Here is a 14,163-nt window from a genome sequence, read left to right as displayed (position 1 = left end):
ATTCATATATACTATATATATAATTTGTTAAAAAGTGACACTTCAAATTATTGGAAACAATTTTGGGACACAAGCTAGAGTTAAAAAATATATAAAGGTGTATTCCTACATCATATCGTGTACTAAAATGAATTTGGATAGAAAAATTGTAAAATGTAAAATGTATAAAATAAAGTCATAAAAGAAATGCTAGAAAATAGGTGGTAATTTTTATAAACTTAAAATGAGAGCCACAACAGAAGTCATAAATATTTATCTGACTATATAAACTATCAAAACACCATTAGCATTAAAGAGATAGAACTGTACTAGGAAAAACATTTGCAGCATTTATAACAAAATGTCAATATTTTCATTAATATAAAATGGAAATCTTGGGCTTACTCATAAAAAATGTGAAAACTTAAAAAATAGTGCTTCATGTATCGCATCATAAAGATTTTTTGAATGGTAATATCTAGGGTTGGTTAGGGTTAGAGAAGTGGCCTTCTCACACTGAATTGAAAGGAAAGTCAAATAATACAATCTGTCTAGTTGAAGTTTGTCAAATTTATAAAACTGTTGAAAATTCCAGGAAATTGTGCAAAGGCCTATCAAAGTGTGGCTCTTGGTTGCGAAAAACTGGAAACCATCCAAAGGGTTAAGACAGGGCTTTGATCAAATAAATCAGGACACGGTTATAAAATGACAGCCATTGCAGACTATGAAGCAGATGGATTTATTAATATGGAATCAAAAAAACAAACAGCTTGTGATAGGAAAAAGAGCAGGAGAACAGGAGAGTGGGGTATGCTGATGAGAGCAAGAATGAAAATACCAATAACCAGGCAAAAAAGTCAGGAACAACTGGCTTCTATTTGCAGGAGGCTGGCCCAGGCCCAGGCCTTGTCTTTATGAACACCTTTCCCCTCCCCTCACCCAATGAGTCTTGCTAATGACACTACTGAAACCACGCACTGTTAATTGGCTTCCTTCACTCTCCAAGGTCCCAGTTCCTTTCAGACTAAGTGCCAAAAGGAAAGTAACTCTTTCCTAAGAGGCCCTTCCCCCTGGTCTTATTAGCAGAAGACAATCTGCAAATCCCTGGGCTTCCCTCAGCCCCTAGGCTGCCTTATTCTAAACCCTCATTTGGGAGCTAATTAGAGGATTCTGTTCATGGAACTCACAAGGACTTCAGTCCCCAATCCTGGCCCTGGCTGTCTCAATGGAAATAGTTGCTGGAGGAGAGACTCCTGAGGCCCTGCACAGCTGAGGAAGTTTACAAAGTTTATCAATTAGTTTCCTCTTGTCTGATATATCAAAATATATCAGTTTGGGGACTCAAGAGATGAATCCCAGTGTGGGGGGAAGACACGGTGGTTTCTACAGGTCTGAGCCCTTCACTAGTTCTTTCATGGAAAGGCAGGCAAGTGTGGTACAAGGGCCACAGCACCAGCCAGAGGATTGGAATGACTATTATTTAGTGGATTGGGTGGATAAATCCATGCTCTACCCCTTATTAGAGAGAGAGAGCACAGACTGTAGAAATATGTTAACTCCTTCAACTAAAAATTGAATGGAATTTTAACAGCTATACGATACCTAACATCAACTCAATAATCCTAAGCTCAAGTCACTTAATCCTCAGAATAATCATTTCATAGATGAAAAAAATTAGCTTGCAGAGCTGATTTACCTGATATCATATGGCGGTATTAGCCCAGGACCCAGCTCTCAAAAACTATTCTTCACCCAATGCTGCCTTCACTGGGTGGCCTGATGCAGCAAGAGCCTGGGCCTTCCAGCTTGTTCCCTGCCACATCAAAGATTCAGGAATCATATTTACCCTTCCTGATATTCTGGCCTGGAAAAGCATCTTTAACTACCAAATAAATGTTTGAGCCCCACTAGGGCCCTGCTATTTTTGTTGCCCCAGATTCCATGAATACAAACTCTAACAACAAAGTTAAATACTTTCTGATCAATGTTCCAAGGCTCTTTCTTGAGGTCACTTCTTTCTGTTTCCATTCATTGCTGCCTCTCAGGCCTTCACATCTCTTCCTGGCTCACGGCCACCATATCCAATTTGGGCATCTGTTCAGTTGCTGATGCCCCCCAAACCAGGTCTATCCATCAGAGATCCACGGTGGTGAATTGTTGATGGGTTTATGTACCTGTTCTCAGCTTTATTGGTGAGAACTTTCCATTTAATTGCCCATAGTCACTTATTTCCCTCTGTCCTTTGGCATTTTGTGTGGGTCTGAGAATTTATCATGTAGAAGGTGAATGAAAAAAAAAGTCTAAAATTCTTGGAAGAGACTAATTTTATAAATACAGGAATTGAGGCTTTAAGAACTCACTAAAGTGCTTCAGACCTGGATTAGACTGGGGTCTCCATATGTCCTGTTGATGGTTTCTTCATTCAACTTTACCACCTTTGGTATTTCTGAGACTTGTTGCACCTAGAATCAGTATCACTCTGTGAATTTTGAACTACTCGGTGGGTGATTTTCTAAAGACAGAGAGGAGATGAAGACACTGGCCTAGAAGCCAGTACTTGGAGGCTGCTCTACGCTCTAACTTCACAGGCTCTGGCAAATCACTTAGCTTGTCTTTTGCCTTTTTTATCTGTGAAGTAAGGATTAAAAAAAAAAAAAAGGCTGTCTTTCCTACTCTCTAATCCTGGCCCTTATTGTCACTGTGGATGACATTCAACTGTGCTGTTGCAAAATCCAAATGAAAACTTAGATTTTAAAATGCTTTATAACTACTGTTATGTGCTATTAGAACAGTAAGAGAAAGCGACCTACTGCTAGAGTTCTCCCGAATCCCAATAGCACTTTTCTCTGTGCTGAACACATGGTTAAGCTCCAGGTGTAGGCTGGAAGGGGGATGGAGGATGTGGGAAGTAGAATGGTTGCGACGTGTGGGTGCATCTCCAGGTAGACACATGCAAATGCTCCACTTCACAGGTGAGTCATGGGATGGCCTCAAAATTCACAGGTGTGTTGAGGACTGATAAGACGTGGAATGTGTTCCTTTGGATATGAACCATCTGAAGTTGGGGCAGGTGGACTAAAATATTGCTTTGAGTTCCTTTAACTGTCAGGAGTCTGAACCTACATTCACAAAGGGCACACATTAATCTCAACCAAGGTTGAACATTATCTTCAACTGGACTTACATAAAAAGAGTTAAAATAGGCAGTCGGGCAGAGGTTCGAGGGCTGCGTAGATGTTGAGGAGGGTGACAGATGAGGTTTGGTGTGGCATGGAGCATGAGATTTCAGTTTTCAGGCCAGGACATGGGGAGAAGCAAAAGATCCATTGGAAGTATTCTCTATAGAGTAGAGACAGTTTGGTTTAGCTTTCCATTTGGGAGAGGAGGGATGGACAAGATAACCACTTCATGTCTTTCCCAGGCCTCTGAATCCCAGGAAAATGGACACAGTGGCCTTGTAAAGGATGGAGAGGCCAATGAACTAGTTTTCTCAAAGGTGAGGATGACAACAAACACTTTGAAGGCTGGAGAGAAAACATCACCAACAACTCACTTTATCCCATCCCACACCTTTACCATTAGCACTTTTTAAAATCTATTTTATTTTTTTAAATTACAGTGCTTGGTGAAAAACTTCAGACAATGTCAGATAAATGGGATAAAACTCAACTTCCTTCTCCATTTCTCAGTGCTCTCCCAGTACTAATCCCCTCCACAGAGGGAATCGTCACATCCAATCCGAGGTTATTTACCAGGATGCTCTTCCCCCCATTCAGATGTCACATCACCATCACTTTCTAAATTTAGCAATATCTGCTAAATAGCTTTTCAGGTCAATAATGAAGTTCTTCTTTTTAAACAAAAATATGCTTTTTATTTAAATTTATTACATAAAACACAAATTACTCATATTTGCATAGCAGAGTTAGGAACCATTCGCTTTAGAACAAGAATTAAAGAAAGATAAACACTTTTGCATAACTTATGATCACTTATTTATTATTACTATCCCTATAATATTCTGCCAGTCTTTGGACACTATAAGATTTCCCACTCTGGTGCTCTGTGCTCAGCTTTTGCAAACTCAATGCTGTTTTTTTAATCCTTCGCAAGGAGACACTTTCTTCAGTTTTAGCTTCAAGCAGTTTTTTCTTAATTTTAAGGAGAACTGATAATGGGGTTTATGCACAGTCAGAAAAACTTTTCCCTATTATGCCAAATATAGTGATCATTTTGCTGCATCAGAAGAAAACTTCTTTTTAAAAAAAATTTCCTTTTATATCTTTATATCATCCTAATATTGGGTCTTCTAGGGTGTTTTGAAAACATCTGGCAGTTTCACTGACCTCTGACAGAAGATAGGTCTCTTCTCATAGGTCATGCCTCCTACTATCAGTTAATCCACAAGACTGCTGGAACCTGGACTATCTACTCAGCTCTCAGCTGGGTGTTTGTAGGATGTGGTGTAATATAAGACATGGAAGCTGTCCTTAAGGGCTTGGGATCTAGTTGGAGAGAGCAAAGGAAGCTGCAAGAAATACCGAAATGATTGTGACAGTGTCTTTCTTTGTGAGCCACAGAGAAGATTAAGAGTAGTGACTCTAAGCAAAGGGAGGCATGAGTCACCTGAAAGAGCCTGTGGTTGAGAGACAAAAATCGAGTTGGAGGGGCTAGGAAGAAAAGACAGAGGGCCTCACACACCTGCGTAATAAAACGTCCTCATGGTTTTGGAGGAGGGTCTTGAGAATCAGCTCACACACTAGCATGTAAGTGTGTTCTGCCTACACCTGAGTTAGTTAGAAAATGAACGCTGGTTTGGGGAATAGGTGTCTGATGATCCTGTTTTGAAGAAGGTGTCGGCAGGATGCTCCGACAGGTACCAACACTCTGCTCCTAGAGTATGTCAAACCCCAATTTAACATCACAATCCTAGATTTATTTCTTAAAGAAGGAACTGGAAAAAAAAATTACCAAATAATATTTATACAAATATAGCTCATCTAAAAGTGGGGACAAGCATTTTTCTTTTTATTAACGTTTTAAATATGTCAGGTGAACAGTCATTAAATTTAAAATAAAAACCCACAAAATAGTTCATCTCTCATTTCATGACCCACATTATAATTTTACTCCCATCCGTCTTTAGTCCATTTTCTATCAGTAACTTAGATACTCTTTAAGCTCTTTAGCATTTGTCCTCCATCCAAGTCTACCCTGAACCATTAGAACCAACGCTAAAGATTTCCCCTGCCCGCTCCCAGGCCTTCAGCCTAAGCAAGTTAGGTGGGTGATCAAGGAGGGAGGAAGGGACATTTTGATACTCTTGTCCGGCTCATGCTGGGGGCCTCTTCCCTGTCAGCACCCTCTTCAGGGCGCCCTGCACATCAGGGTTCCGGAGGCTGTAGATGACTGGGTTCAACATGGGACTGAGGATAGTATTGAGGATGCCAATCCCCTTGTCCTTATCCGAGGCTGAGACTGAACCCAGGCGCATGTAACTGAAGAAGCCGGTTCCATAAAAGATACAGACCACAGTGAGGTGGGAGCCACACGTGGAGAAGGCCTTCTTTCTGCCCTCGGACGAGCGGATCCGCAGGACTGCAGCTGCCACGTGGGCATAGGACACTGAGATAAGGATCATGGGGATGACCCCCATAAAGGTGGCTCCCACAAACAGAAGCTGCCCATTGAGTTGGATGCTGGAGCAGGAGAGCTGGAAAAGGGGAGGGAGGTCACAGTAGAAGTGGTTGACCACATTAGGGCCACAGAAGTCAAGCACTGATACGACCACTGTGTGAGTCAAAGCATTGATGAAGGAGACGGTGCAGCAGATGCCCACCAGGGCACCCTGGACTTCACGGCTCATGCGAGTGCTGTAGGTCAGGGGCCGGCAGATGGCCAGGTAGCGGTCGTAGGCCATGGCAGTCAAGAGGTGACAGTCCACACCAGCCAGAAGGTGGAAAAAGAAGAGTTGTGAAATGCAGGCGGCATAGGGAACTCTGCACTGGGAGGCCAGGAGACACACCAGCATGGGAGGAACGGTGACGGTGATGCACCCAATGTCTAGCAGAGAGAGGTTCCCCAGGAAGTAGTACATGGGGGTGTGGAGTTTGGGCTCCACAAAGATGGCAGCCAGAATGCTGAAGTTGCCCCCCACTGTGACTAAATAGGCAAAGAAAAAAATGACAAAAAGAATGGGTTGCAGTCCTCTATTTCCTGTCAGTCCAAGAAGGATGAACTCGGTGACACCTGTCCTGTTTCCCCAGGCACCAGGCTCCATAGGCCACTGCTGGAAGCTGTACTGAGAAGAGGAGACTTAGACCTGCCAAAGGTAGAGAGTGACACACAGTAGGCACATAATCTATGTCTATTAGATGGTGGAGTGCTCCAGCTAGAACATCTCCCAATCAGGAGGGATACCAGCCTACACTGAGGCCAGGTTCCTGAAGGTTCACCATGCCAGACATTAACACTTTAGTTACTGGTTAAGAGAGAGATGCAGGGAATCCTAAGAAAAGGGCCTGGAGCAGAGGGAATTATTCCAGGGACCCAGGACAGGAGGACAAGACCCCATGAAAACAAGAGACACGACAAAGATTAAGGAAAAAGAGGAGCGGGAAGCAGACAGTGGGATTTGGGAAAATATTAACATTTTAAACTGTATACTCTGAGTGTTAAAATAAGCACTTCATTTTTTTTTAATTCTCATAAAAACTGTATGGAGTAACTACTAGGATTTCTATGTAATCAGGACACTGAGATTTAGAAAGGTTAAATAAGGACCTAAGATCATCAAACTCCTGACAGAATCGTGTCTCAGGCCTAGCACTTTTTGCCTTCTAACCTACACTTTAATGCTATATTGCTTGGACATAGGTGGTTGTTGAGGATTTATGAATGGCATTGTCTATAATAAAGAAAATAATGGAATTTAAAAAGTTTTAGGTATTAGGATTTCTACAAATATTCAAGGAAATCGAGACCCCATTATTTTATCCTTTCATTCAATAATTATTTGTTGAATGTCATGGTATTCTGGGTATATTTTTCTAACATATTTATTTATGTATGTATTTTTTTAGTTTTAGGTGGACACATTATCTTTTGTTTTTATGTAGTGCTAAAGATAGAGCCCAGTGCTCGTGCATGCTAGGTGAGCACTCTACCACTGAGCCACAACCCCAGCCCCTAGGTATATTTTGATGATCAACCTAACATGCTGGTCATGAGGTGTGGGAGGAAGAGAAGGTACAAAGATGATTTTAAGGTTCTTGGGCTGAGAAACTGGGAAGATGAGTTGTTAATAAATGTCACTAGGAAAACAGATGATTTTGTGCATGCATGTCAGGGAGGTGGGATCAAGAGCTTTTCCAAGGGAAAAGGGAGGAATTGAAGTCCTTGAGAGCTTTGAGGTGGCTTCCACTCCATCACATATATCCAGGTACCTGGATGATTGAGAAGTGAACCCTAGTGTGACTGGGAAGGGGTCTTCAAGGCCTCTTTATTTCTTTTTTTACATGTAAAACTTTTTATTAAACTATACAGTCCTTGTCTTGAAGTCTGTTTCCTCACTGGAACCACTTGCTGCCTCTACAGCTACCATCAGCACAGACGATGCTGGCTGTCTACATGGATTATTCCAGTAGCCTCTCAATTGTTCTTCCCCTCCTCACACCATCGCATCCCTTCATGGGAGCTGGGCAGACATGAACATCACATCTACAATTTTTCTCTCTGTATTTTTACCTAACATCCTGTAATGGCTCATTTGGTTGGTAATCTATAAAGACAATCAGGAATCAAACAGATGTGAAATAGGATAATAGATTTTAATATCCTTAAGAGATATTTATGGATATTCTATTTCGATACAAAATTCAACAAATGATAGTTGCAATGTGGAATCTGAAAAACTCAACAAACTTTTCAATTTTAAACACATTAATGCATCTTGCATTTTTAATGCATGTTTAACCAATTACATGACTGTATCATCAAGTCCTTGGTCACTGGAAAGTATTGATTCACTGACCTACAGATCTTCCAAATATTGGCCTACTTCATTAAATAATATTTTTAAAAGATAACATTTTTCTCTACTGTACAAATAAAAAAATAAAATAAAGTTTAAAAAATACATAAAATGCCAAAGGGAATTTCTGGAATGTCTCCAGGGACACATTAAGCCTGGTTACAGGCATAGATATTCCTCCTTTGACTAGACTACAGAGCAGCAGTTCTCCAAGTGTTATCCATGGAGAATTGTGAAACTCTGTGCATCACTCAGCCAGTTTGTGTGTTAAAATTATGGCTGTTTTTCACTGTGCTGATATTTGGCCTGATGGTACAAGATCAGCTGTGGGTGAAGCTATGAGTGTCTTAGCAGGAATCACAACACTGACACTGAACCTTGGTGTTTGTACTCCTCAGTACAATACACATGCAGAAAAAGAAGGTGTGGTGGGTGAGGGGTGGGGGGAGGCAGGAGCAGCAGCAGCCATCATCTTCAGTCAGGAATTAAAAAAAAACACCTCAACCCTATGGTAATATATTTTAATACATTGACTGATTAAATTGAATGTATTCGTAAAGCATTTCTACTACATACTAAAGTGCAATTATCTAAGAAAAAATACTATATGGGCTGGGGATGTGGCTCAAGCGGTAGCGCGCTTGCCTGGCATATGTGCCGCCCGGGTTCGATCCTCAGCACCACATACAAACAAAGGTGTTGTGTCCAACGAAAACTAAAAAAAAAAAAATAAATAAATAAACATTAAAAAATTCTCTCTCTCTCTCTCTCTCTCTCTCTCTCACTCTATTAAAAAAATACTATGTGATTGTTTGAAATAAAAATCAAACAGCTAACATTTTAATGGAAAACTATTTTTATTTGGAAGGATGGTTGACAAATAAACTCTATTTATTTGTATTTCTGTATTTGATTGTGTTTTCTTAAAAATAAAACAAGTGAGCAAGTCCTCTAAGTAAACAACAGAAAGTACTTGTTGCAATGATAAAACTTGAGATTCCAAGTAAAAAATTAGAATATTGAAATACTTGCATTTGACGATTTTCCAAACTTCAAGGCCTCCTTCTTCTGGTTGCTTGCATAAACTGGGCCACTCTCACTCTGCTGCTAACTAGTGTCTTTTTTTCCCCCCTCAGTACTGTCCCCTTTCTGTGCATCAAAAATCCAACCCTCAATTCTCAGGTCCAACTCATCATCCCAATTTCTTAAAGTGATTTTCCTTATTCAGCCCAATTTTTACTGGAACTTGCTCTCCTGTGTCATCACAGACAACGGTAACCTCACTCATTCCAGTATTTCATATATGAAAAGGGATAAGAAGCATTAAGAAGAGTAGTTTGTCTGGAGTCATGAGAGAGCCATTCAGAATCAGTAGCACAAAACACAGAGCGTAGATTATGCTAATAGGCTACCATAGGTGAGCCTTTGTGCTCCTAACACCTCCATCCTCTCCTGTTCTACAAAAACTATTGGCCATCTATTGCCAGATTGATGAGAAAAGTCAAGTTCAAAAATATTAACTTGACTAAGGTCACATATGTCAGATTATGTTCTGAGAAGAGAATTTATTTATTTTCAGCCAATTCCTGCTGTCTGCCAGGGACCTTGCCATGTATATGAATATGTAGATTAGGTATAGATGTTCATTTTCCCTTCCCTTCCAGTGACTTAGAATGAAAACCTCATCATTATAGTTTCTACCATTCTCCTATAGATCAGGAAGAGGCCACCTGAAGCTCATGAGTAAGCAGAAGGCCTGGAGCTCTGGGCAGGCCCGTGGTGCACTTACCTTCCTGTGAGTGAGCTGGACACCTGGGGGTGGTTCTCAGAGGGCAGTGAGTGCCAAGCTGACCCAAGGTCGCCTGTCTCCAATAGGCTTAATAAAGGGAGCAAGGCAGGGGCCCAGAGAATCTGTCCCAGTGTTCTCTCCACTCAGGAGCTAATTAGCATTGAGAGGCCCTAACACCAAACTTCCCCAGGGGCTGCACAAGAAACCAGAGACAGACAAACAACCTTAGTCCTTGAGGATTTCTCCTAACTGCCTAGTATTTTGGACTCTTAAAGAATCATTAGATTCATGACATCACTCCCGCCTCCTAATGTTTCCAAAAAGGAAGAAAGTTATAGTCAACAGATTGCAGATCTGGAAAAGTGTCACCAAAGAACTCTGATGACTTGCGGTGTCCAGAGAATGGGTTTGGAGCTCACACTGAGCCCCCGATAATAACTGATTTGGGTACATTTTTTTTTCTCATTTATTTTTCATATTTTTAAAAGTGAAATTTTTAAAGTTGGTTTAATTAAAGTATAAATTTAATTGTAAAGTTTTATGGGTTTGAGTAAAGATCGAGTGGTACTTATAGTACCTCCATCAATACAGACAACATTTCAGTGATTCCCTTCAGGACCCTGGTGGCCCTTTGCCATCAGTCTCCCTCCTCTTCACACCTTAGCCTGTGGCAACCTCTAATCTCACTTCTGTCCCCATGGTTTTGCCTTTTTCAGAGTGTCATTGTTAGGATTTGGATGTGGATTGTCCTTCAAAGCTCATCTTCTCTTTTGTTGCTGTTTTCTTACCAGCATATAAACAATACAGCTACTCTCATCTTAAAAAAAAAAAAAAAAGAAAGAAACTTTAAAAAAATTCAATACTCCTTTAATATTTGTTTCTCCATTGGCTACCTTCTTCCAATCATAGCTGAACTTCTCCAAAGAGTTGCCTTCATCTGCAGTCTCCACTTCCTGACTTTCCATTTACTGGATCCTCCAACTGCACCTGCTCCTACTCCAACCACCTCTCTCCGAGTGCCCTTGGAGGGGCCACACCCTGCTGGAATGGCCTCCTCCCTATCAACTTGGCAAATACCCAACCCATGGCTTCATCTCTATCCCCTCATTTATTAATTAAGAGCACTTTTAAAAAATTTTTATTTAAAAAAGAAATATGTAAATTTAATATCTTTATGTAAAAATAGCTTTCTAGCCCTTCACTATACAAACACATACAATTAACTGAGCAGTGAGTTATAACATTTGGCATATCATTATCATTTGACAAGGACAGAAGTAATTGGTCATTGGAAGTGTTGATTTGTTCAGCTGCTTCTGAGTGCCAACCTGGCCAAATATTGTCATGTGCCTTGGAGAATTTTATAGCCTTTCAACTACAAATGCCACTCACATGTTTTTATCTTTAACAATTAGAAGAGTGTATACAGGTGAATGTACAGGAACACTTGTTGCAGCATTCAGATTATTTGAACCAACACAGGTTTACCAATAGAAGGTTATTAAGTCTATTTTCCTCCATTCAGTCAAAGGAATACTATGCAACCACAGAAAAAAAGATAAGAAGACCTATGTTTAATGTCATGGAAAGATGTTTGCCTATATTATTAAGGTTACAGAGCTTTAGATGTAGAAAAATTCTTTTTTGTAAATATATCTTATGAATAAAAAATGTTTACACATATATGCTATATATTCATAACCATTATCTATGAATGGTCAACTTATGGGTGATTTTTCATTTTGCTCTTTTGGTGTATGCATGGTTTTTATTGTTGTTGGTGGTGGTTTTGGTGGTAGAGGGGATTTAATTCGGGGGTGCTTTACCACTGAGCCACATCTCCAGTCCTTTTTGGGGTTTTGTCTTTTTTATTTTTCTTTATTTTGAGACAGGGTCTCACTAAGTTGCTTAGGGCCTTGCTTGCTAAGTTGGTGAGGTGGGCTTTGCAATCCTCCTGCCTCAGCCACCAGAGTCACTGGGATTACAAACACTTGCCACCACATCCAGCTCTTTTGTATTTTCTAACTTTTCAATAAACACACATTTTTTTGAATTATGGAAACAGTTGTTTAAAGGTATAAATTCAATAAATAAAATGATAGAAATGTGCAGACAGGGGCTTGCTTAAAGCTTCAGTCAGGGGCAACAAAGATCTCCATTTAGTCAAGAAGATTTTTCCATGTGGGCCAAATCTCTTTCTCTAATTAACTTTTTCAGATTTCTTTTTTTTGTTGTCAATGGTCCAATATGAAAACATTGGACCTCTGTGGTTTTTCTAAACAGTACTTATTCTTTCAGAATTGACTTTTTTTTTTTTTTTTTGGTACTGGGGTTTGAAATCAGGGGCATTTGGCCACTGAGCCACATCTCCAGCCCTATTTTGTATTTTATTTAGAGACAGGGTCTCGCTGAGTTGCTCCGTGCCTTGCTGTTGCTGAGGCCGGCTTTGAACTGGTGATTCTGCTGCCTCAGCCTCCCAAGCCTCTGGGATTACAAGCACACACCTCGGCACCCAGCTCAGAACTGACTTTTTAGATTCAGTTTCGTCTTATAGGTTTATTTCTTAAAATTGACATCCAGCAATACCTCAACCTGGACCAACTGCTTTGGAACAAATCAATTTTGTTAAGGAAATACAAACTTCCTAATTCACGTTTTCATGTTCCTTTTTGTATTTTTTAGTCTTTATTGTCCATCCCATCTCTTCACCTTAAGATACCCTTTCTCCTAGAGATGGTTTATTACTCTTTGAGAGGCAGTAATTACAGGTGTAGCTTGCCCTGGGTTCAAATCCCAGCTGTGACATTCATTAGCTTTGTGGCTTTCAGCAAATTATTCAAACCTTCTGAGGTTCAGTTTTATAAAACGCAGTTTATAAATCTGTAACCACTTCAAAAGGTTATGAGAACTGAATGAGCTAATAGAGTCCACTCACTGAGAACAGAGGCAGGCACACGGTAGTTATTATGGTATAAGGGATTATTCTCATCATTTTGATTGCACCTTCCTTCCTGAGCCAGTCTCGGACCCCATTCCATCATACCCACACTCTACTTCCAGTAAGGACAATACCTGTTAGAAGCTTAAGTAGAGCAATGCACTTGTTAAGACCAGAGGCAGAGAGTCTCACTTGGGGGGCACCTTCCCTGTGAGCACCCTCCGCAGGGCGCCCTTCACATCGGGGTTCCTGAGGCTGTAGATGAGTGGGTTCAGCATGGGGCTGATGACAGTGTTGAGGATGCCAATGCCCTTGTCCTTGTCCGAAGACTCCACAGAACCCAGCCTCATGTAGCTGAAGACGCCTGTCCCATAGAAGATGCCCACCACAGTGAGGTGGGAGCCACACGTGGAGAAGGCCTTCTTCCTGCCCTCCGCAGAGCGGATTCGTAGCACGGCAGCCACCACATGGGCATAGGACACCATGATGAGGACCAAGGGGGCCACACCCATGAAGGCTGCTGCTGCAAAGAGCAACTGCTCATTGAGCTGGGTGCTGGAGCAGGAGAGCTGGAAGAGCTGGGGGAGGTCACAGTAGAAGTGATTGATCACATTGGGGCCACAGAATTTCAGAGTAGACAAGGCAACAGTTTGAGTGAGTGCATTGGTGAAGGAAAAGACACAGGACATGCCAGCCAAGGCCTTCTGCATCCCCCAACCCATACGGGTGTTGTAGGTCAGAGGCTGGCAAATGGCCAGATAGCGGTCGTAGGCCATGACAGTCAGCAGAAAGCAATCTGTCCCGGCCAGCAGATGGAAGAAGAAGAGTTGTGAAAGGCATGCCCGATAGTGGATGGTTTTGTTGTGGGATATGAAATGCCTTAACATGGCAGGGACAGTGACACTGATGCTCCCAACATCTAGCAGAGACAAGTTTCCCAGGAAGAAGTACATGGGGGTGTGGAGTTTGGGTTCCATAAAGATGGCAGCAAGGATACTAAAATTACCACCAATAGTCGCTCCATAAGCAAGAAGGAAGACGACAAAGAGGATGGGCTGTAGAGCTGGAGTCTCTGTTAGGCCCAGCAGGACAAACTGGGTCACAAGTGAATCATTTCCCGAGGCTCCCAGATCCATGACTGTCTTCCACCTGCAGTAGATTGAGCAAAGTTTGAAGGCACCAATGGTGGTAAAAGGAGAATGAGATCTTTATAACAACCATCAAGTGTGACAATGTCCAGGAGAGTAAAGACACACAAAATTTAGGGAGGAGAAAGTTAAAGATTGAGCTATAATAAGAAAAGGCTTGATAAATCTGACTCTTCATGGGCAAGAACAGAGGCATTGGACAGCCACAAACAGAGATAGATAAACTGATATAAAAAGAAGAACAAGGGTAACATTGAGTTACAGGGACAGACAATTT

At 41.2% G+C, this 14,163-nt stretch overlaps 2 protein-coding genes across 2 annotated transcripts; both read right to left on the bottom strand.

The window, feature by feature from the left end:
* Positions 1–5,311: 5,311 nt before the first annotated feature.
* On the bottom strand, positions 5,312–6,259 carry LOC144256237 (olfactory receptor 3A10-like). The gene has a single exon (XM_077801327.1). The coding sequence runs from the start codon at positions 6,257–6,259 to the stop codon at positions 5,312–5,314; it is 948 nt and encodes a 315-aa protein (XP_077657453.1).
* A 6,667-nt stretch (positions 6,260–12,926) lies between these two features.
* Positions 12,927–13,874, bottom strand: LOC144256178 (putative olfactory receptor 3A4). The gene has a single exon (XM_077801258.1). It carries the CDS (start codon positions 13,872–13,874, stop codon positions 12,927–12,929), a length of 948 nt encoding a protein of 315 aa, XP_077657384.1.
* Between the last annotated feature and the right edge of the window lie 289 nt (positions 13,875–14,163).

Source organism: Urocitellus parryii, chromosome 7 (genome assembly GCF_045843805.1).
Source record: "Urocitellus parryii isolate mUroPar1 chromosome 7, mUroPar1.hap1, whole genome shotgun sequence".
NCBI classification, from domain to species: domain Eukaryota; kingdom Metazoa; phylum Chordata; class Mammalia; order Rodentia; family Sciuridae; genus Urocitellus; species Urocitellus parryii.
Note: the sequence above shows the minus strand (reverse complement) of the source record. Positions and strands in the feature narration are given on the sequence as shown.

Bases quoted from the DNA above. Each gene is read 5' to 3' on its own strand.
- LOC144256237 (XM_077801327.1), bottom strand. From the start codon at position 6,259: ATGGAGCCTGGTGCCTGGGGAAACAGGACAGGTGTCACCGAGTTCATC.
- LOC144256178 (XM_077801258.1), bottom strand. From the start codon at position 13,874: ATGGATCTGGGAGCCTCGGGAAATGATTCACTTGTGACCCAGTTTGTC.